Here is a 22,096-nt window from a genome sequence, read left to right on the forward strand (position 1 = left end):
ATTGGGTTTCATCACACACATACTTTTCTTTGATCCCTATTTAACAGCACATCTTGGACTTCTCTCCCTCTCTGCACAAATTTACCTCATTTTTTTTAGGGGAAACCTAATATTATGTTGTATGGAAGTCTAATAAATTTTTACTTTTAAATTAGTTTTCACTACCAACAATGAATTAAGATGTTCCACATTTACTCCCAGTACAAAAAAAACAGTAGAATTTATTCCTTCAGAGGTGAATAAACATGAATCCACAAACGATGGTTTTTCTATCACTTTATCAACTCTGGATATTATACTTTTTTGAGAGAGAGAGAGAGCATGCAGGAGCAAGGGGGGAGGGGCAGAGGGATAGGAAGAAGCAAGCTCCCCACTAAGCAGGGAGCCCCCATGCAGGGCTTGATCCTATGGCCCTGAGATCATGACCTGAGCCAAAAGCAAAAGTTTAACCGATTAAGCCACCCAGGAGCCCATGGGTATTGTATTTTTAACTGCCAATCTGATTAGAGATATTTTTTCACGATATTTTTAATTGTATTTTTTAATTCTGAGAAAGACTGAGCATCTTTTCACATATTTTCTGACAATTTGCCTTTTTTTTTTTTTCTAAAGTATCTATCCCTAACCTTTGTACATTTTTTTATTGTGTGTCTTTTTCACTGATTTATAATAACTCTTTTGGTACACTAAGGAAAACATATCTTTACCCTATGAATCACTGTGTATCATTTGTGCTTTACTTAGTTTATATCTTGCTCTGGACAAGTTCCTCATTTTTATATAGTCAAAGTCATCAATTTGTTTTATGTATCTTCCCTTATAACTAGAAAAACCTTAGCCATTACAAGATTATAATTTTAAAAATTCACTAATCTTTCCTCCTAATATTTTTATGGACCTCTTTTAACCAATTTTAATACGGTTAAATATGAGAGCTACACATTATTTATTCTGATGTAAAGGGCATGGATCAAGCCTCAAAAGACACTTATTTACATCTTAAAATTTTGGTACTGTTATCCCAAAAAAAGTGCCAGTCCATCCCGTAACAGGGAACATTTATGAACTCATATTCTGGGCCAGCTACTGTTCCAAGTGCAAAATCCTGTGAAGACACTAGTGATTACCCCGTATCACAGGTAAATAAACTAAAAACAGGAAAGGCACACCACTGGAAAGGGGCAGACTACACCTAAATTCAAGCATCAGAATCAGCTCTTAACTATCTAACCATACCACCTCTGGACAGTCAACAATAAAGCCTAAAATGCACATCAGAAATAGGTCTAGATGAAATCTCTCACTATAAAGCATGCTTTTCCTTTTCCTATCAAACATAGGCTCATTTAGCTGGCTTACCTAAAGCACTAAATCTTAACATACTATTTCTGAGCAACATTTAAAGTAAACCACATCCAAGGTACAATCTGTGTCCTTACGTCAAGTTTTTATTGTATCTCATAGTATATATTGTATCTACTGTATCTCCTATATGTCAAGGTGGAGCTGTGGTAGAATCATCTACTTTGCTCGGGTCCTTTTTCATCTCTACAGCTGTGCCACATTCAAGGAGAATTCAGTCTGTTTCACAAGAACTCTAAACTGTATGAAAAAAATGATCAAGCCCAAAGCACTCAGTGGTTCTTACCTGGGCAGTGTCCCACCTCCCTGGGGCTTTGTGGGTCACAGATGATAAAGGTGGGGGCAGTGTTTTCACCAAGACTGGTGAGTGCTACTACTATCTGGGGTTTATCGGCTCTGCGGAAGAGTCGCTCAAGAGAAAGAATTGTTGCACCCAAAAGACCAACACCGCTGCCCTGGGACATGCTGGCTCACATCAGTCCTTCCAAATGCTACAGCCCACTTAAGTCCACAGCTTTTTCTTTATCTCTTCTAAGAACAGCCTTACAGAATAGATAATTTGTGATCAGAACTCCAGAAATTCTTTACAGTACTAATTTTTAATATTCTCGAAGTCTTGCAAACAGGAAGAGGGAGTTACGCCAACTGGAAGACAGAAGGGACGTCTCCCAAACAAAATAACCTAGGAATACCCCCAGACTCGCCAGAATGAGGATCAAATGCAAATGAGCATTAATTAGCCTTCTTCGCCGGCACTCCAAAGCCCTGCTTGCTTTCTGCCACACCACAGCAGGAAAAAGAAGTCAGAGACTCAGCTCTGCTGGACCTCTCGCTTCCAAGAAAAGGCAATCCCTTCCAAGAAAAGGCAATCCCGTGACAACCCGCATCGCTCTCCTCCCCCCATCATAAGGAAACGATTTACTGCTTCGTGCTTTTCAAAGCCTGCAAGGAGCAACTACTGTTCAGCATAATAATTTGCACAGAGCAGCTCAGTGGTTAACCAGCTCTTTCTAAATAGCCTAACACCTCTTGTTCAGCAACCTGCAACTTTCACAAAATGACATCACTTGGTAGGAAAGCATAGTCTTAAAAACTGCTTTCTGTTAAATCCTACAATCCACCAACAGAGCAGAACTTTCTGGGGGAAAAGTGGTAAACAATTATTTGGGAATTTAAGGGAAGAGAGAGGACAAAAGGCGTACACTGATTTTATTTTATTTCAGCAAAACATGGTATCAAAAACCAATATGTGACATCAACCGTAAGATGTTTAAAACCTATAGCCATGAGCTCTTTGTTGAACTGCTCTGCAAAGATGGTAGATGTCTTTAGGATTAATTAAATATATATATCCACCCATTCACTCTCTTGTCATTTAAGAACTGTGTACTGGGCACTGAGCATGGCCAAGGCCTGGGGAACAAGGTGGCAGCCCCTGGGCCCTGATTTGCTGTTGGTTGTGGAAGAGGCCCTGAGCTCTGGGGGGCCACTCTCCTCTTCAATAACATGTGAGAGTGGGTGTGTCACTCCCTTAAGGATCCTTTTAGCTCCAGAAGTCACCTGTGACTTCCCAGATTCCCATAGGCCACAGGCCATTGGAAAACAGTAACCCACGACCAGAAGTGACAGCTATCACTCCTACCAGAAAGTCAGGAGAGAGACTCCAGGTGGCCTGCTACCAACCAAACACTTCCCAAGATGGTTCTCATTTCAAACTGCCTGATCATTATCCTTAAAAACTATCTGAGTTGCTAAAAGTTCCAAATATTTTGGCTTCCGATTGAAATTTCTCATACCCAGAGGCCCAATTCCCCTTTGTCAGCATGTCCCAATTTACAGTTTGTGGTTTGGGAGGATGCTGGGGATTCCCATAACCAGCAGGATCAACCCAGCTGTGGTCCTCTTATGGCCCAGGAGCCACGGTGCGCGCCCACCTTCCAACTTCGCCTGCCTCTTCTGACTGTTATACAAAACTATCTCCTCCTTCCTCTCTAAGATCCTAGCTGGCGGGTCGTTTTGGACTCGGGAGGCCCATAGGAAGAATTAAACCAGAGCTCCCAAAAAGTGGAGGAGAGCAGCTTCCAAAGGTAGGAAGTTCCTGCCTCTGGAGCTATTTGCTTATTATGGTACAAGAAATCTGAGCGTAACTGGGTACAAGGAGGAGCAGAAGGCAAGCATCCTTCCAGCCACTTCCAGCACCAAGTTTCTGGGAGCTGGTCCAAAGGGAGACAGGGGGGGCCAGGTCCCCCCTCACACAGCCAACAGGAGCATAAACTGGTCAGTTTAGTGAAGAAGGTCTCCAACACCCAGGTTTTCTGAGCTACTCATCCTATGTCTGTCCTGCTATACTTGCTTTAAAAACACAAATTTGCTCCAACAGAATTGATACATTTTTTAAAGATTTTATTAACTTGAGAGAGAGAGAGAGAGAGCATTTGAGTGAACAGGTAGGGGCAGAGGGAGAGGGAGAAAAAATCTCAAGTAGATTCCACACTGAGTGCAGAGCCTGACATGGGACTCAGTCCCACAACCGTGAAATCGTGACCTGAGCTGAAACCAAGAGTCAGACGCTCAACAGATTGAGCCACCCAGGTGTCCCCCAACAGGGCTGATATTAAGAGTTCAAAGCATGTCATCTCAAAATATGACACTTTGGCATATCGAGTAAAGACACCTGAGAAACAGCAGGTGCGAGAAGGACTCTGGCCTTCCTTTTTCTTCCTGAAAAAAAGAGATAAATTCCCACAAGAAAGGTGCCCTCCCTGTACCAGGAGGAAGACATTCTTATGAAAGAACAGAAGTTGAGATGGAGCGAATCCTATTAAAACAGACCAGATTAAAATAATTCTTACTTTTCTAGTAAGTCTTCCCATAAAATTAAATCACTTTCCACACAAATGCCTCTCTTTGTTCAACCTAATATAAAAGCAAGTAGGTTTCACCATTTCTTTATGTCTCCATTTCATTATGAGGGTTCCCAAATCACATAAATCTTACGTTAAATAAATGTGTATGGTTTTCTCCTGTTAATCTGTCTGTGTCCACCAGAGATGCGAGGAGGGTCAAAGAAAACTTTTTTCTCCCCTGCCATGTTAGGGAACAATTTGAACATAACAGGATGTGTAATTTCATCTGTGAGAGATACCCACTGAAAGCAGAAAACTATACTCAGTTGCACTAAGCTGCATAGGCTACATGAAATGCACACCTCAGTTCAGCCAGCACTTATGAATTTCCAGAACACATGTGGTGTTACACTTTTCCACCCGATTTCAGATAACCTTCCTTCCACTACAAGTAACTCACAAACTGCAACTCTTTGAACATCCATTTCCACAGGCAAATTTCAGACCTTTTCAGAATCAAGTGCCAAACTTTTCATACTGTTTATATATTTATTAATCATTTTTTAAAAGATTTTATCTGTTTATCTGAGAGAAAGAGAGAGAGAGAGCACAAGCAGGGGGAGCAGCAGGTAGAGGGAGAAGCAGGCTCATTGCTGAGCAAGGAGCCCAATGCAGGACTCAAATCCAGGACCCTGGGATCATGACCTAAGCGAAAGGCAGACGCCTGACTGACTGAGCCACCCGGGTGCCCTCTTCTTAATCATTTAACATTCATAAAACTGTAATACCATTTTAACTAGTTTCCTTTTTTTTAATGTTATCACTGACAAAGTTTAGAATGCTATGTCCCAGCCTCATTATTCCCTTGGCCTGTGGTTGTTTTTTGGGTTTGTTTTTTTGTTTTGTTTTTTTTTAAGATTTTATTTATATCCTTGCGAGAGAGACAAACAGACCATGAACAGGGAGGAGGCAGAGGGAGAGGGAGAGGGAGAAGCAGACTCCTTGCTGAGCAGGGAGCTCTATGGAGGGCTCAATCCCAGGATCCTGAGATTATGACCTAAGTGGAAGGCAGACACTTAACCAACTGAGCCATCCAGGCACCCTGCACCTGTGGTTTTTACTATACAATTCTGCATAGGGTGATTTTTAGGAATGTATATTCACAATGTGTTACAGTAGGACTATTTCCAGTGTTCTAACCCAAAGAGGCACAGGCATAGAGAAAAATTATAGAAGACTTATTCATAAGAGTTTGGGGAATTTTTTTAAAGAAATACACTGGGGCACCTGGCTGGCTCAGTTGGTGGAGCATGAGACTCTTGATCTCAAGGTTGTAATTTTAAGCCCCATGTTGGGTATACAGATTACTATAAAACCTTGGGCGCCTGGGTAGCTCAGTTAGTAGAGCATGTGACTCTTGATCTTTGGGTTGTAAATTCAAGCCCCACATACAGCACAGAGCTTACTTAAAAAAAAAAAGACAAAAGATACAAATGGGTTGAAAGTTAAAAGGACCATATGGCCTTTCAGAGATCAGACAAAGACTTGAAGATAAAGAGCATTTCCAGAGATAAAAGAGATCATTTTATTAAAGGATCCACTCAGGGGCCCTGAGTGTCTCAGTCAGTTAGCATCGATTCTTGATTTGGGGTCAGGTCATGGTCTCAGGGTCCTTGGATGGAGCCCCGCAGCGGACTCCAACTCCTCGCCCAGCAGGGTATCTGTTTGAGATTCTCACTCTTCTCTGCCCCTCCCCAACTTGAGTGCATGAGCGCGCCCATGCACATACACCCTCTCTCTAAAATAATTACATAAATCTTAAAAAAAAAAAGGATCAATTCCTTAAGGAAACATAACAATCTTAAATGTGTGTACACCTAATCCAGCTTCAAAATATAGTAAACAAAAAATGACAGAACTAATGGGAGAGATAAAAACACAATCATTTTAGAAAATACCCTTCTCCCAAGGAATTAGATTATCTCCATCCCCAATACCACCAACACTAAAAAAATCAGTACAGGAGATTTGAGCAACACGAGCAATCAACTTGAACACTATAGGTAATAATGGTAGAATCTGCTCTTTTCAAGAGTACATGGGGTAGTCACCAAGATGTATCATTTCTGGGCCAGAAAACAACAGCTTTAAAATGACTTAATATATACAGAATATGTTCTTTGATCCCCACAAAAATAAATTTGAAATCAATAGCAAAAATACTCCTAAAATATCCTCAAATATTGGAAAACTTCTAAATAACCCATAGGTCAAAGAATAAATCGTAAGAGAAATTAGAAAATACTTTAAACAGAATAATAAAAACACAACATCAAAATATGTGGGATGTAAATTATGGCTTTACTTATTTTCAAGAAAAACGAGAGTTTTAAAATAATGGTCTAAGCTTCTGCCTTAAAAAAAAAAAACAAAAAACCAAAGGGCAGATTAAACTCAAGGTAATCATTAAGATAGAAATAAAGAGCAGAAATCAATAAAATAGAAAACAAATGACAATGAAAAAAATTATTTCTTTCACAACGTGTTTTTCTGTTTTGTTTTGGGTTGGGTTTTTTTAGAGGGAGAGAGAGAGAGACAGAAAGAGAATCTCAAGTCAGGTTCCACATCCAGCACAGAGACTGACATCAGGCTCGATCTCACCACCCTGAGATCGCGACCTAAGCCAAAATCAAGAGTCGGACGCTTAACCAACTGAGCCAACCAGGCAAGCATCTTTCCTAAGTTTAATAATAAAATTGATAAACTCCTAGGTGGAGTCATCAAAAAAAGAATAAAGAGGGTCGGGGCGCCTGGGTGGCTCAGTGGGTTAAGCCGCTGCCTTCGGCTCAGGTCATGATCTTGGAGTCCTGGGATCGAGCCCCGCATCGGGCTCTCTGCTCAGCAGGGAGCCTGCTTCCTCCTCTCTCTCTGCCTGCCTCTCTGCCTGCTTGTGATCTCTCTGTCAAATAAATAAATAAAAATCTTAAAAAAAAAAAAAAAAAAAAGAATAAAGAGGGTCCCTGGATGGCTCAGTCAGTTAAGTGCCTGCCTTAGGCTCCGGTCATAATCTCAGGGTCCTGGGATCAAGCCCTCCATCGGGCTCCCTGCTCAGCAGCGAGTCAGCGTCCCCCTTTTCCTCTCCCTCTGTGACCTCTCTCAGCCTCGCTCTCTCAAATAAACAAATAAACCTTTTAAAAAGATAAAAAAATAAAAAATACAAATTGCTCATATCCACAATATTGCTAGTCCTATCAAGATTAATATATTCTAAGTAACAGATTTCTACAAAGGACTCACATTTAGAAAATCCACTGCATTAACCCCAAACAGGATTGGAAAAATCAAGCAAGGGATGACAAGATTATAACCATACTTTAGTAGAAGGATCAACCTGCTGGTGGTGTGAAAGCGATGACCGTGCAATGCAATGAAGGGACTAGAGGGAGGAAAACCTGTTTTTCCAACACACATTTCCACCTTCCTGCCTCTAAGCCAATCCCCCCCACACTCCGATCTCACTTCAGAGGGTGTCGTCTGTTCTTTGATCCAGCCACGATGAGTGGGAAGCACAGTGCTCACTGGGGTGGAGCTGATCACACTAGTTCCTCACACCATGCACTCCACATGGACTGCCTCACTCAGCCTCCATTCATTCCTACCTTCTCTCACAGGTCCTTCCAGTACTGCAGAATCCGGAAAGTAAAACCACATTTCTCAGACTCCTTTGCTGTTTGGGGCCTGACAGTTGGTAACACTCACAACTGGAAGGAAAACGAAATGGGGGCCTCTCTCCTGCCGTGGTATCTGTGCTCAAGCAAGGTCCAGGATAGGAGAGGCAGTTGCCTCGGCTAGACTCGGAGGTCATCTGTTGAGCCACCAGCTTCGTGGGTTTCAAGAAGCAGTCATGGTGGTGACAGCAGCTTCAGCTTCCAGACTTCTGGAACACAGCTATCATAGTATGTTCTCAAATCCAACAGCTTAAAGGCTGGTCCCTGATTCTTGCTCCTCTACTTCTTTTATTTCTTAAACAGCTAATTCCCCACATTAAATCCTCTTCTGCTTAAAATGATCTTAGTTTCTTGCATTGTAAATGACACCCTTGCACCACCACTTCACAGAGAACAAAGAGTCAAGGATGTCTAGTTAGGATCCTTTTCAGCAATTATATAAGGGAAGCAAGACACAAATTTCCTCCATTTGATGAACAAAGAAACCAAGGCTCAGAAAGCTTAAGAACTGGTAACAGTACTGAGCCCCCAACACCGGGGAGGTTTCTAAGGTACACTTAGAAGGGACATTTAAAAAAAGACATCTAAGTTTTTGAGATGCCTGCGTGGCTCAGTCAGTTAAGCACCTGCCTTTATTCAGCTCGGGTCATGATCATGATCCCAGGAGTCCTGGGATCAAGTCCCACATGGGCCTCCTGCTCAGTGGGGAGCCTGCTTCTCCCTCTGCCTGCTGCTCCCTCTGCTTATACTCTCTCTCTCTCTGACAAATAAATAAAATCTTAGGGGGAAAAAAAAAAGACATCTAAGCTTCAGATGGGGAATTTAAAAAGGGGTGCCTTTTAAAGTCTCTTCCAGAAGTTTCTCTGATTCCATGATCTGCCTCAAAAATCACCCCAACCACAAAACCTGATCTTTCCAGAACTAGACTTGAGGATTTTCCAAAGAATAAAATCTCAATGGATCAAACAAATTTAAACAAGAAAAACAAAGGCGAAAGGGGGTAAAGGAAGAAGAAGAGAAAAATCAAGGGGATGGAGGCTACCTTCAGACTAAATGTTGGCAGCTTCCAGAACTTAGAGTAAATGAACTTCAGCATCCTGCAGTCTGGGGAAAGGAACTGTCCAAGTTTCTTCACTACGCATACCAAGAGCCAGCCCCAGATCTGTTCAGGTTGTAACCCGTTCCTCCTTCACGAGAGCAATCTGTTCAGATCTCCCTCTAAAATCAACCACAGGCCCACAAAGGAGTCATGGACACCAGGCCAAGAAACCAAACTAAGGCTTGATACCTAACTTCAGTGAAGTCCTCCCCACCCTCTACCTCCTTCTGAGAAATATAGTCTTAAGTCAGTCAAGAATTTTGCAGTAAGCACCAATGAGATCATCTGTCACATGGGCCCTTCTCCACCCCCTCAAAGGAATATGAGGAAATCTGCCTGTTAAGACCCCTTTCTTGGGATACCTCAGTGGCTCAGTCAGTTAAGCGTCTGTCTTTGGCTCAGGTCACGATCCCAGGATCCTGGGATTGTGTCCTGCATCGGGCTCCCTGCTTGGTGGGGAGCCTGCTTCACCCTCTGCCTGCCGCTCCCCCTGCTTGTGCTCTCACTCTCTCTGACAAATAAATAAATAAAATCTTTAAAAAAAAAAAGACACCCTCCCCATCCCCGCTCTTCCCACTAAAGGAAAGTGACCTTGCTTAAAACAATCCTTTTTTTTTTTTTTTTTTGCTAATAACGTCCTTGCCCCACTCTCCTTCCTATAAAAACCTCCCATTTCCTAAAACTTCTTGAAGCTCCTCTCTATTTGCTAGATGGGATGCTGCCCAATTCATGAATCGGCTTTTTCACCCCCCCAAATTTTTTTTTTTAATTTTTAAGTAATCTCTACACCCAATGTGGGGTCTGAATCCATAACCCTGAGATCAAGTGTCGTATGTTCCACTGACTGACCCCACCAGGCGCCCCCAATTCATGAATTGTTTAATAAGGCCAGTAAGATCTTCAATTTTACTCAGCTGAATTTTGTTTTTTAATACCCCAAAACATTCCACTAAAACCTGGTATCTCCCACATCTAGCTACTAACCTCCTCTCTACTGCCACAGGTCCTAAAAATGCATTACCTCCCCTCCCCGGCTTCAGTTCCTTAGCTCCCCAGTAATCTCTAACCCACAGTGCCATAGCTGCTCCTCCTTGGAAACCAGGGCTGCCAAAACCCCCAGGCATCTGGGACTCTCCCTCACAAACTTCTAGGGTGTAGGGTGTCATCTGACAAAGCCAAAACACCTCCCACCCCAAACCCCCAGGCTCTTTTCTCTCCAGGCAGGCTGTACCCTCCATCACTTTATTCTCTTTCTATGTTTGCTACAGGAATGTCTTCCTTTTAAAGTTTTGGGGTTGGTTTTTTTGTTTTGTTTTGCCTTCAGATTTTATTTTTATGTAATCTCTACACCCAGCATGGGGATAGAATTTACAATCTGGAGATCAAGTGTCACTGGTTCCACTGACTGACACAACCAGGCACCCCGAAAGCCTGCCTTTTAAATGGAGATGTCTCCACTGTTGGGTCTTCCCCTTATCAATCTACATTAGGTCTTTTTGAGGTCATAAGATTCCTCTGAGAAGCTAAAAAATGGTAAGAACCCTCCCAGATGAAACACTGTATAACCACAGGGCTGCACAGAAACCACTGCACAACTCCCCACCTGCTCCCCTGGGGCTAGTTCATTTACTCCTAAGGAAGTGTGTCCCCCAGTGAACCCGCTGCTTCCTCCCCTTTCACAGGCATAACTTGGAAGCTGAGATACGCCAGCCTTGATTCAGGTCTCTGAAGGAGTTCTGCCCAGGAGAGATCTTATACAAAGAAAATCCAGCATCAGGGGCACCTGGGTGGCTCAGTGGGTTAAGCCTCTGCCTTCAGCTTGGGTCATGATCTCAGGGTCCTGGGATTGAGCCCCGCACTGGGCTCTCTGCTCAGCGGGGAGCCTGCTTGCCTGCTTCCCCCTGCCTCTCTGCCTACTTGTGATCTCTCTCTCACTCTCTCTCACTCTCTCTCTCTCTCTCTCTGTCAAATAAATAAACAAATAATCTTAAAAAAAAAAAAAAGAAAAGAAAATTCAGCATCAATTCACTAGTTGCTCTCAAGCATAAAAGTAGGACTAGTTAACGCCTTGAACTATATTTTTCCGGGTACCCAGTGATTATTTACCGATTGACATATTGCTTTAGTTGTAGTAAGCTTTTTCTTTTTCCTTTTCCCAAACAGCAGAGAAGACATCAGTATCCTTAGGAATGTTAAAAAGAAAACCACAGGCCCAAAATGGTGTCGCTTAGGTGAAGTGAACTGCAGTTTCACCCCCTGAAAATGTAACTTTTAACCAGTCAACGTGGAATTTCCTGGTCAGCACTATGAAGTTTACTGATGACTCCTTCCCCTTCTGCTCCCCTTAGGAAGGCAACCTTGCCTAAAACAATAGATTCTGTACTGGTAATTTCCTTTTTCCCTCTCCCTCCTACTTTTGAAAACCCTTCCCTGTTGGGGAACCTGGGAAGTGTAGTCAGTTGGATATCTGACTCTGGTTTCTGCTCAGATCCTAGTCTCAAGGACGTGGGAAGGAGTCCCAAGAGGGCTCAGCGCTGGGCGTGGAGACTGCTTGAGACTCTCTCTCCCTCTGCCCCTCCCCCTTGCGCTCTTGCTCTCTCTCACACACTCTCTCTCTCCCTCTAAAATAAATGAATAAATCTTAAAAAAAAAAAAAAAGAAAGAAAGAAAAGAAAAGAAAACCCTTCCTTTTCTGTAGACTTTTGAAGTTCCCTTCTACTTTCTAGTTGGAATGCTGCCCAATTCATAAATTGATTAGTAAAGCCAATTAGGTCTTTAAAATTTACTTGGTTGAATCTTTTGTTATTTAACAGGAATAATGCTACCAAAGCCAAAGAAAATTCATACTGATAAAGAATCCTATTACAGAGACATTTTCATTACTATGGTTACAAAATACAGCCATTGTTTCTGAGAATACCACTGGAGGAGTTCAGTGAGCATGGAGTCAACAACAAAAGACTCAATTCTTCCTTGTTTTGGTGAACCACACACACACTAAGGATCAGAGCATTAGGAGACTGAGCCCTCTGTGAAATTACTGAGATATAATGCAAGAACAAAAAACTGGAAAATAAATCCTATGAAGACCTCATGGGCTTTGTTTCAAAGTGTGGTTGGCCCGTTTATAAAGACAATACTTAAACAGAAGTCTGATTTTCCAGCTATCCCACTTATCTCTGCATATATAAGATTTAAGGGGTTGAGTGTGCATGTGTTTTTCCTATTTTTGTTTTGACTAGACAGTTTTCATGAGGGGGGGAAATGCTGTTTAATCACTGTATGCTGCAACCTTACTTCTAACCTGCAAGTTGTTTCAAAATTTAATCTGTGCTAAAAAATTCACTACAACTTTTTCTGTAACAGCTGCTTTCCTTAAACATCAGCTCAGCTTTAATCTCAGACGGCAAACTACAGAAGAAAAGCCAAAGTAAAATCCCGTTTCCTTTAAAATTCAAACAGATGTTTTATGTAATCAAATCAATCCACTATTTGAATTTCCTTACACATACGCTACACTGACGCCCACACTGTGTTCAAAAATCTTGCAAAGGTTCACTTTAGACTACTTGGAAAACCTGATCATTAAACATAATCACAGATCAGTGGCTTGATCAATACTGTTCTCAGGATCCTGTCTCAACCCTAAATTCAACTGACAATGACAAAATGTAACGAAACTTTACTAATAGTGCTGCTTGATGTGATGTCCAGAACACAGGATCTCTACAGTATTAAAAAGAAAACACACCCAAAATTGTGTCACTTAGATTAAGACCCCAAATCAGTAAATGAAGACCTAATACCCAACCAAACTGCAGTTTCCACCCTCCAAAGATGTAACCTTTAACCAGCTGACATGGGAATATCCTGGTGAGCACTGGGAAATTTATGTATACATCCATTCCCCTCCCCTTAAGAGGGTGACCTGCCTAAAACAATGAATTCTTTGCTAATAATTTCCTTTTTTCTACCCTTCACCCTTTAAAAACTATTCCTTTTCCATCCTCTATCTTTATTTTTAATTTTTTACATTTTTTAAAAGATTTTATCTATTTATTTAACAGAGAGAGAGCATGCACACAAGCAGGGACGGGGGCGGGGGGGAGAGGGGGGACAGGCAGAGGGAGAGGCAGGCTTCCGGAGGAGCAAGTGGCTGACCCAGGACTCATCCCAGCTGGGATCATGACCTGAGCCCAAGGCAGATGCTTAACTAACTGAGGCACCCAGATGCCCCGCCCTCTCCACCTTTAAAAACCATTCTGCTTGCTAGATGGGATGCTGCTGGATTCATGAAACATTTAATAAAATCAATTAGATCTTTAGAATTTACTCAGTTGAATTTTTTTCTTGAACCATAGTTATGTTACAGTTAAAATTACAGGTACTGAAAACAATTCAAGAGATAAAATGGAACTGTGTCAGTGGCTAGTTCTGCATACCATCTTACATAAGGACTTCCTTTTATTATTTTATTTTATTTTAATTTTACTTTACTTTACTATTTTATTTATTTTATTTTATTTTACTTCACTATTTTATTTTATTTTTTTTGGAAGGCTCCCCACCCAATGCGGATGAGCTGAGATCAAGAGTTGGACGCTTAGGGGTGCCTGGGTGGCTCAGTGGGTTAAGCCGCTGCCTTCGGCTCAGGTCATGATCTCAGGGTCCTGGGATCGAGCCCCGCATCGGGCTCTCTGCTCAGCAGGGAGCCTGCTTCCTCCTCTCTCTCTACCTGCCTCTCTGCCTGCTTGTGATCTCTCTGTCAAATAAATAAATAAAATCTTAAAAAAAAAAAAAAAAGAGTTGGACGCTTAACTGACAGAGGCCCCCCGCCACCCCAAAGACTTCCTTTTTGAGGTCAGATTATCATAGATGAACTGAAATGTAAGTAGACAATGCTGTCCTCACTGTTCTCCCTTGCAGTTCACTGAAACACCGGGGACACTGAAAGGTAAGCTTCCGAGTCTCATACTTGACTCACTTCCAGATCTTGAATAGCTATGGGAAGCCTATAGGTGTTTTTACACAGAAAACCAGGCAGAATCAAGCAATGGGGAAGAGATGATCTCATTAGCAGACACAGTCTGAGGCTGCCTTCCACTTCCCACAGGTCTGCCCTCTTCAGCCCTCCCAGCCAAGGCATCCCACGCAGCCCAAAGCTATTTGTCAGCTCGCCTGGGTCAGCTATAAAGCAGCCCAAGAAAACAAATCTGAGTGAACCCTTACGCTAACTCTCCAACCAACATGGCTACTTTCACTCTATTTACTGCATAAGATATGTGACAGACTTATCTCCCCAACAACCTAAACCTGCCTAACTACACAACATCTCCAAACACTCTTTCTGTATTAGCTCACCAGTGAGGTATATAAGCCTACAGGTCAACATCAGCCAATCACCACCCTTTGTCAGTGTGGGAGAGTGACTATGTGGCACTTGAGTGCACTCTGCCTGCATTTTACAAAAATGAACAGAAAAATAAAAGTGCTGATACTAGTAACTAGAAGACAGGACTCAAACTTCATGTAACTGAAACAGCGATGAGTACCTTCATACAACAGGAAAATAATGACTCAGACACCAACTAGATAGGTAGTATCTATATAAATAAAGGTAAAGGAAAAGATCAAAGTTAAAGAAAATGTTAGAAATGACTGAAATATATTGTCGATGATGGCATCGAAAGGGGGTGTAATTCAGATTTTCTTCACTATTTTTGGTCTTTTAGAAATAGAAAACACCCAAACCTATTAACACCTATGCTTATTAACTAACTTTCACTCATTCACCTTTATTTAACACCTCTGGAGAATTCATCATGTTTGAAGGCACAAGAATAACTATACCTGAATGTCAGCCCAGAAAATATTAATGGCTACAAAAGAGTGGCTTCTGTCTGTTAAAAACTTCCCTGACCAAGGGGCACCTGGCTGACTCAGTCAGTAGAACCTGCAATTCTTGATTTGGGTTATGAGTTTGAGCCCCACGTTGGGAGTAGAGATTAGTTAAACAAACAAACAAACAAAAACAAAAATTCCACAAAAAGAACAGGACAAATACAGCAGCTACAGCATAATCCTAATTTTGCAAAGTAAAATCATATATACTAAATATGGGTGGCTGGACTTTAAAATACCAAAATGTGGTTCTCTGGGTGGTAAGTGTGATGTTTTTTCCCCTGTGTTTCACAAATACCCTCCCCGCAAAGTTCAAAAACACACCAGTCATGGATAGAAATGAACTTTCATGCCTGGATCCCTTCCAAGGGTCAAAGCATCACATGATATAATGAGGACCTAAATTTCCAATCACTATAAACAAAGAGCTGTAGGGAGAAAAGGTTTTGTAACCAAAAGCATTCAACAGGGGGTTCAGTGAGGTCATAGTATGAGCTCTGTCTAGGGAGAGAGAGGAAGCCCATACATGCAGTAACCAGGAAAGAATTCCTGTCCATCAGATGACTGCGTAGTGGGTGGTGTGGGCATGTTCAGAGAGAACTCTCAAAGCAAAGGGAAGATCATTACTAAGGAAATGCTTCTTGAGCTTATTGATTTTTTGTACAAGTTTTCATAGACTCTATGTGTGTGTTTTAAGCTCCAGTCTGGGGGTGACGAGATACCCTGATGAGGAACACCCATGCCAGCTAAAACTTCCTCAGGGGCCACACTCTTAAGTCTCCTGCACATGGACTTTGATGACCTGTACCTCTGATGAACCCAGGTTTTGTTAACCAGCATAGTCATGGTGAGAAATGGTGAAAACTCCCTCGAAATCTCAACACAAAGCAACTCTGCACAAACCCCTGCACAATAGACAATGACCGAACTGTAAGAGGGCTTCCAGCAGTCTAAGGCTGCATACCTGGGATGACCCAACTGCCTTTGGCCTTTCCGTTTTGAGTCAGGAGAAGCTCAGGACTCTCAAAAGAAATGAACTGTCCTAGCCAACACCTAAGATAGGCCCTGGCCTCCCTTTCTTAGAGCACTGACCAAAGAGGGCTTACAACTCTGAATCCTTGTCCCTTTGAGATGTATATGTATGTCCTATGACTCTGGAGTGTCTTTCTCAAGGACCCACATGCCATCGCTTGGAAATATAATCATCAGGAAGGACAGGACGTGTCTCCCCAGTCTCAGTGGAAGGACAATCTTAACTTGCCAACTAGCAGACACAACTGGCCTAATCGCAAATACACTCACCAACTCCTCTAACGTTTCACTTCCCTAACTCTGCTGGGCCCCACTCACTCCTCCCTACTCCCTCATTCCCCCTTGAAAACTCTGGACAAATGGCAACAGAGCTCAGCTCTTTTCCCTGCTGTCAGTGGCTATGGAATAAAAGGTTTCCACTGCTTTAACATCTAGCTTTATGTGTCTTTGACCATGGATGGCTCCTGGTGGCATTCGTGATTTCATTAACCAATGTAACAGACATTAGAAATGGGCTTTCAGGGCGCCTGGGTGGCTCAGTGGGTTGGGCCGCTGCCTTCGGCTCGGGTCATGATCCCGGGGTCCTGGGATCGAGTCCCGCATCGGGCTCTCTGCTCAGCAGGGAGCCTGCTTCCCTTCCTCTCTCTCTGCCTGCCTCTCTGCCTACTTGTGATCTCTGTCTGTCAAATAAATAAATAAAATCTTTAAAAAAAAAAATTAAAAAAAAAATAAAAAAGAAATGGGCTTTCATTTTCATTGAGAATCTCAATGATTAATACAATCTGGCTGGAAATACCTTGGCCAGGGCATTCCTGCCCTTACACGAACTGGCTCGACCACCACTGGAGAGTGAATGTGCACCCCAGGAATGGCACCATGGCCGGGATCCATCCATGTGGTCATGCTGGCTTGGCGGCCTAGGGCCCTGCGCACTAGACTACAGCTGTGCCTGGTGATGCAGGGAACATGCAAGTTCCATGTCAATGCCCCCCAAGAAGGGCCAAGAGCTGGGACCAGATGAAGCCTCAGATCAGGCCGCGTGATCGCTCTGTGCCTGCCTGCCAATACATGTCCGGATGTGCGGCAGAATTTTGTCTGGAAGAAACCAAACCTCACCCACCCACAGCCACTAGCAACTACCAATATCTATCAAAACAGTCCAGTAGCTGGGTATTCAAAACCGCCTGAGGCCCATGATACCCCAAGATAAGGAGCAACTGTTACCGATTATTTATTCATTATCAGAATATTAAAGAATGGCAATCTTGTAGTTAAAAGCCCCAACTTAAGTGGGCCAGTGTTCAAGGCCTGGCTCCACCACCATGAAGTATCAGTCAAGTTCATTTATTTCTCTGTCCTGCTGTTGCCTCCCCTGCAAAAGGAGGCCAGTTAATCGCCCCTTAAGGCTGTTGTGAAAAACGAATGCTGTAACATAGGTGGAAACAGCGAGCGCGTTGCGGGCATGAAACAAACTTCAGCTATTGTGACTGCTATCATTCATGCTTACACTTGCCTGGAGAAAACCCTGTCGGGCTTTATTCTCAAACTGCCCTGAGAGCACTGTCTGGATTTTTCAACACCTCATTTCACCTCTGACAGAGTGCATACTGTCATTTTCTGTAGCTAGCTTTCCCCACATTTCCACTCCCCGACTAGCCCTTAAGTTCCAGGAGAGCGAGGAAGCTTTCTTCATCATCCAGTCTTCAGGGACGTGCCACAGTGCTGGGTACCCACGAAGTGTTGAGTGGCCACTCTCTCCTGTCATCTCTCCTTCCATTGGCATCCATTAGGAACAGCGTAAGCAAAATCTAAGTGCGTATTAGAGTCAGCACAAATATAAGACGACCTGGACAATGCCTAGACACAGGTGGGTATTGGCCCATAACAAACGAAGAGTTTTGGGGTTCCTTACTCTGTGCCAAGCCATGTTTTAGAGACCGTATGTCTAGATCACATACTATCCTCACATAACCCCAAGAGGTACTATCCCACCCATTCTACAGTTGAGGAAAACTGAGGTTAATAGAGCGAAGGTAAAATGCACTCATTCACAAGAGCCCTGGTTGTCCAGATTTCCCAATGCAAACCCAGACCTGAGTCCGTAGCTCTCTTATGGCTTACACATTTTTCCTAATGGTCCTCAGTTAAAGTACCCCAAATTTCTATCACCAACCTCAAGCTTCTCCTAACTTGTTTTCTAAGATTTTATTTTTAAGTAATCTCTACACCCAATGTGGGGTTGGAACTCAACCCCAAGGTTGAGTCACATGCTCTACCGATTGAGCCTGCCAGGCGCCCCCCCAAACTTCTCCCAATTTAAACATCCAACTGGGGGCACCTGGGTGGCTCAGTCAGTTGAGTCGGCCTTCGGCTCTGGTCTTGATCCTGGGGTCCTGGAATCAAGCCCCACATCGGGCTCCCTGTTCAGCAAGGGGAGTCTGCTTCTCCCTCTCCCTCTGCCCCTGCTCATGTTCTCTCTCTCTTGCTCACTCTTTATATCAAATAAATAAAATCTTTAAAACAAATAAATAAAATAATCATCCAACGGGTAACTTGCCACTTCCATTCAATTTATAAGAGGCTTCTCAAATGTAACAAAGTCAAAAGAAAACTATTGGGTTTTCCTTCCCAAATGTCCTCCTCCCTTCAAGCCTATCTCACCTAGTAAACTGTCATCAATCCACTTGCTGGGGATAAATCCAGAATCGCTCTCATTCCCACACCCACTTCTTATCCAGACGGAAGTCCAATTCTACCTCTAAAATTAGCCTAGAAGCCAACAACAGGACACTGTAAACACTACAGCCTACGTTAAGGTAAAACACGCTCTCCTCAGACTAACAGCAGCAGCAGATCATCAAGATTTAAGCTCCATCAGGAGGCATTTCTGCTCAGTGCTACAGCCTGCTTACACACGGAGGAGGCAGTTAAATCATATTCACTGAATGAACAGCTCTGACTGCTCTCCCTGCCTCCACTCTAGTCCTTGATACGGTTGAGTCTTCACAGCACCCATAGTGATCGAAGCATAAATCGAACCACAGCTCTCACTGGAACAGGAACAAAACCCCAACTCCAACCGTGGCTGACAGTCGCTGGTCACATCTACCCCCACCTGCCTCTTTACCCCATCTGCTTCACTGACGACACCCCAGCCACACTGTACTCCCTTCTGTTCCTTGAAAATCCTGAAAGCCTCCTTACCCAGACCTTGACATGGATGTCTCTCCTTACCGATCAGTCTCAAATCTGGGAGCATTTTCTCAGTCTTCCCCAGCAAGCTACCCAAAGCCCCTCAGCCACCAGGTCTGGTTACGGTACTAGTACTGACCGTTTCATGGTTTAAATGCTTATGGGATGTCCCCACCCACAACAGGATGGCCCACGGAAGGCAGAGATGATGTCTGCCTGGCTCACTGCCCTATCTCTAGCTCCTGGCACATAGTAGGTGCTGTGACATTATGATACAACCAGAAACAGAGATTTGGTCTTCCTCTGTGGCGTGGGAGGCTCAGGAGATTTGTGACTGGTATCTGAAATGTGGGGCGAGAGGCAGTCTTATCTGACTAAGCCTGTGGGATACTAAATCCAGGTAGTGTCATAATTGAGTTGAATTGTTGTGAGTCCAGTTGGTGTGCAGGGAGTTGGGAAACTGGTTGGTGTGGTTGGCTTGGTCAGTTAAGCGTCTGCCTTCAGCTCAGGTCATGATCCCAGAGTCTCACATGGGGTTCCTTGCTCAGCAGGGAGTCTGCTTCTCCCTCTGCCTGCCTCTCCTCCTGCTTGTGTGCTCTCGCTCTCTCTCTCCCTCTCTCCCTCTCTGAGAAATAAATACGTAAAATTAAAAAAAAAAAAAAAAAGAAATGCTGTGAGTAAAAACAGTTCATAGGTGCTCAAGTTAAACCAAAGATTGGCAGAACAGAAAAACTGACTTAGCTTCTGATGGTGCTATGAGGTTTTCTAACGTACAGTTGTTAACAGCCCCATCCATATGAAATCACAGTGTCATCAACCCCTCACTGCCTTGAGACGCACCACATTTTTGCCTCAAGCAGCCTAGAGAAAGCAGAAGTTAACTTTCCCGCGATGAATGGCCAGGATTTGGTTCTTTCCAAAGTCCTGAGAGGGGGATTTTAGAAACAAGTCATTAAATCCTGCCAAAATATCAACCATACCAATAATTCTTTTACAAGACCACTTGAGTCCCAGTAATCATTTTCAAAGCCCTAAATTAGCCGCTTGGAGTCACAGAAGACCTCAAGGGGCTTTCAAGGGACTAGAGGAGGACAGATGCCCCTAAAGGTCTGCAATTACTAAATAATGGGAGGTGTGGCATCAAATTGGAAGGCATCTCAAACAACAACAATGAAAGATTTGCAACTCTTTCTTGAGCTTGGGAACATTCAGCAAATAGCCTTTTCCATCCACCTTGGTCTCAAAAGCCCTGGCAAGGTGGTAAGCACCATCTCTCTCTTCTTGCCTGACTTAACCCAAGTCATTACACTTCAAGGTAAAAACCTCAATTGTCAGGGGAGCCTGGCTGGCTCAATGGGTGGACCACAGGATTCTTGGTCTCAGGGTTGTGAGTATGAACCCCAGGTTGGGTAGGGAGACTACTTAAAAATATAAATCTAAAAAAATCCCACAAAACCCTCAATTTCCTCATGTCTGAAAAGGCCAATGTGAATGTATGCCAAGTACAGTATTAGACCTCAAAAACCAGGATAACTTCACATAGCCACTGGAAGGGTGATGGATTATCTGCCAGTATAACTGGCCAGTTACAGAAACTCACAGTTTAACCCCTGCATCACTTACACGGGCTACCCTTGATTGCCCTAAGGCTGAATGTATTAGAAAGCAACAACATCCCAGCACGTGAATGCCCCCGGAGATAGATTCATTTGGGGGAAAAAAAAAAACATTAAAATTGTGTACAGAATAGAGAACACAGGGAGAAGGGAGCTCCACATCTGTAAGGCTTTACCTAGCTGGTTGTTTCTTACTGTGCGGGAAGGCATGAAATTAGCATTAAAGAGTTAAAACCTAGTAATTCTGCCCAGATGCGCTACTCACCAGTAGGAGTCGCCTATCCCAAGTAGACATATATGTTTTAAGATACCGTATATATGAGTGTAACTGGCAGGTTCAGTTAAAAGGAGGGACGGGAAGGTTCGCGCTCTGCCCAGGCAGCGAGGGTGCGTCCAGCCAGGGTTGCGTCGGCAAACTCGGGAAGCAGGGCTGAGTATTCCCCGCGACCGGCCCTGAGCACCACAGTTTGGAAACAAGGTTTCGAGACATTGTCGAAGGCACAGAGCCAATGCTCTACGCTTGCAAGATGCCAAGTGCAAGCTGCCTGGGCCATATGACCCGAGTTTTGCTCGCGGCAAGAGAAAGGAGACGTTGCCCAAACGCACGTCTTTTTCTGGGCTCGTCGGGTAGTGCAGAGCGGGTGGGCTACGGAGCTCAGCACCACACACCCGTGCCCTGCAGGAGGGGGAGGCGAAACTCTCCGGGGATAGTCGGGTTCCTTCGCCCGAGCCCTGCCTGCCCCGCCCTAAGTCCTAAGACCTGACGGGAAGACCTCGGGGTCTCCTCTCGGGCTTCCCCATGTCCCTTCCAGGCTGCCCACGGCACAGGGTTTCCCCGACGGCTGGGCGCCGCGCTCCCGCCCGAGGCACTCACCCGGACTGCGCAGTGTCAGCCCCGTACGACCCACCTGCCCCAGCTCACTCACAGCTGCGGATCTGCGGCGCGCACGCAGGGAAGTTGGCGGTGCCGGGGCTCCCGGTCCCGCAGCCCAACCCTTCGCCCCCCTCCCGTGCTCCCCCCGCTCACCTGGCCCGCACAGCACTGCGCTGACATCGCGGCGGCCGACGACCATGGGCTTACTCGCCCGCTGCCCGCTCGGCTCCGGCCCTCCTGGCTACCTCCAGCCGCGATCGCCCCTTTCTGGAGCAGCTCACTCCTTCGCGCCCACCAGCCCCAGTCGAAAGCCAGGCACCGCCGCCAGGGTAAAAACAACCGCCGCCAAACCCCGCCTCGCCGCCCAGGCCCCGCCCGCCCCCTCGAGCCGCGGCCGCCCTCAGCCCCGCCCCGCTCCCGCCCCTTCCCTGGCGCTCCTCGGCGAA

General features: G+C 44.3%; 1 protein-coding gene across 1 annotated transcript in view; it reads right to left on the bottom strand.

Moving 5' to 3' along the window:
- Nucleotides 1–21,849, bottom strand: part of LOC111148423 (serine incorporator 5) — a 96,501-nt gene extending 74,652 nt beyond the window's left edge. The window contains exon 1 of the mRNA XM_022504950.1: nt 21,804–21,849. Within this exon, the coding sequence (XP_022360658.1) occupies nt 21,804–21,830 (27 nt within the window). The 5' untranslated portion in view covers nt 21,831–21,849. The remainder of the gene's footprint in view (nt 1–21,803) is intronic.
- Nucleotides 21,850–22,096: the final 247 nt, after the last annotated feature.

The sequence above is a fragment of the Enhydra lutris genome, unplaced genomic scaffold, assembly GCF_002288905.1.
Source record: "Enhydra lutris kenyoni isolate GAN:26980312 unplaced genomic scaffold, ASM228890v2 scaffoldscaffold19, whole genome shotgun sequence".
In the NCBI taxonomy this organism is placed as follows: Eukaryota; Metazoa; Chordata; class Mammalia; order Carnivora; family Mustelidae; genus Enhydra; species Enhydra lutris.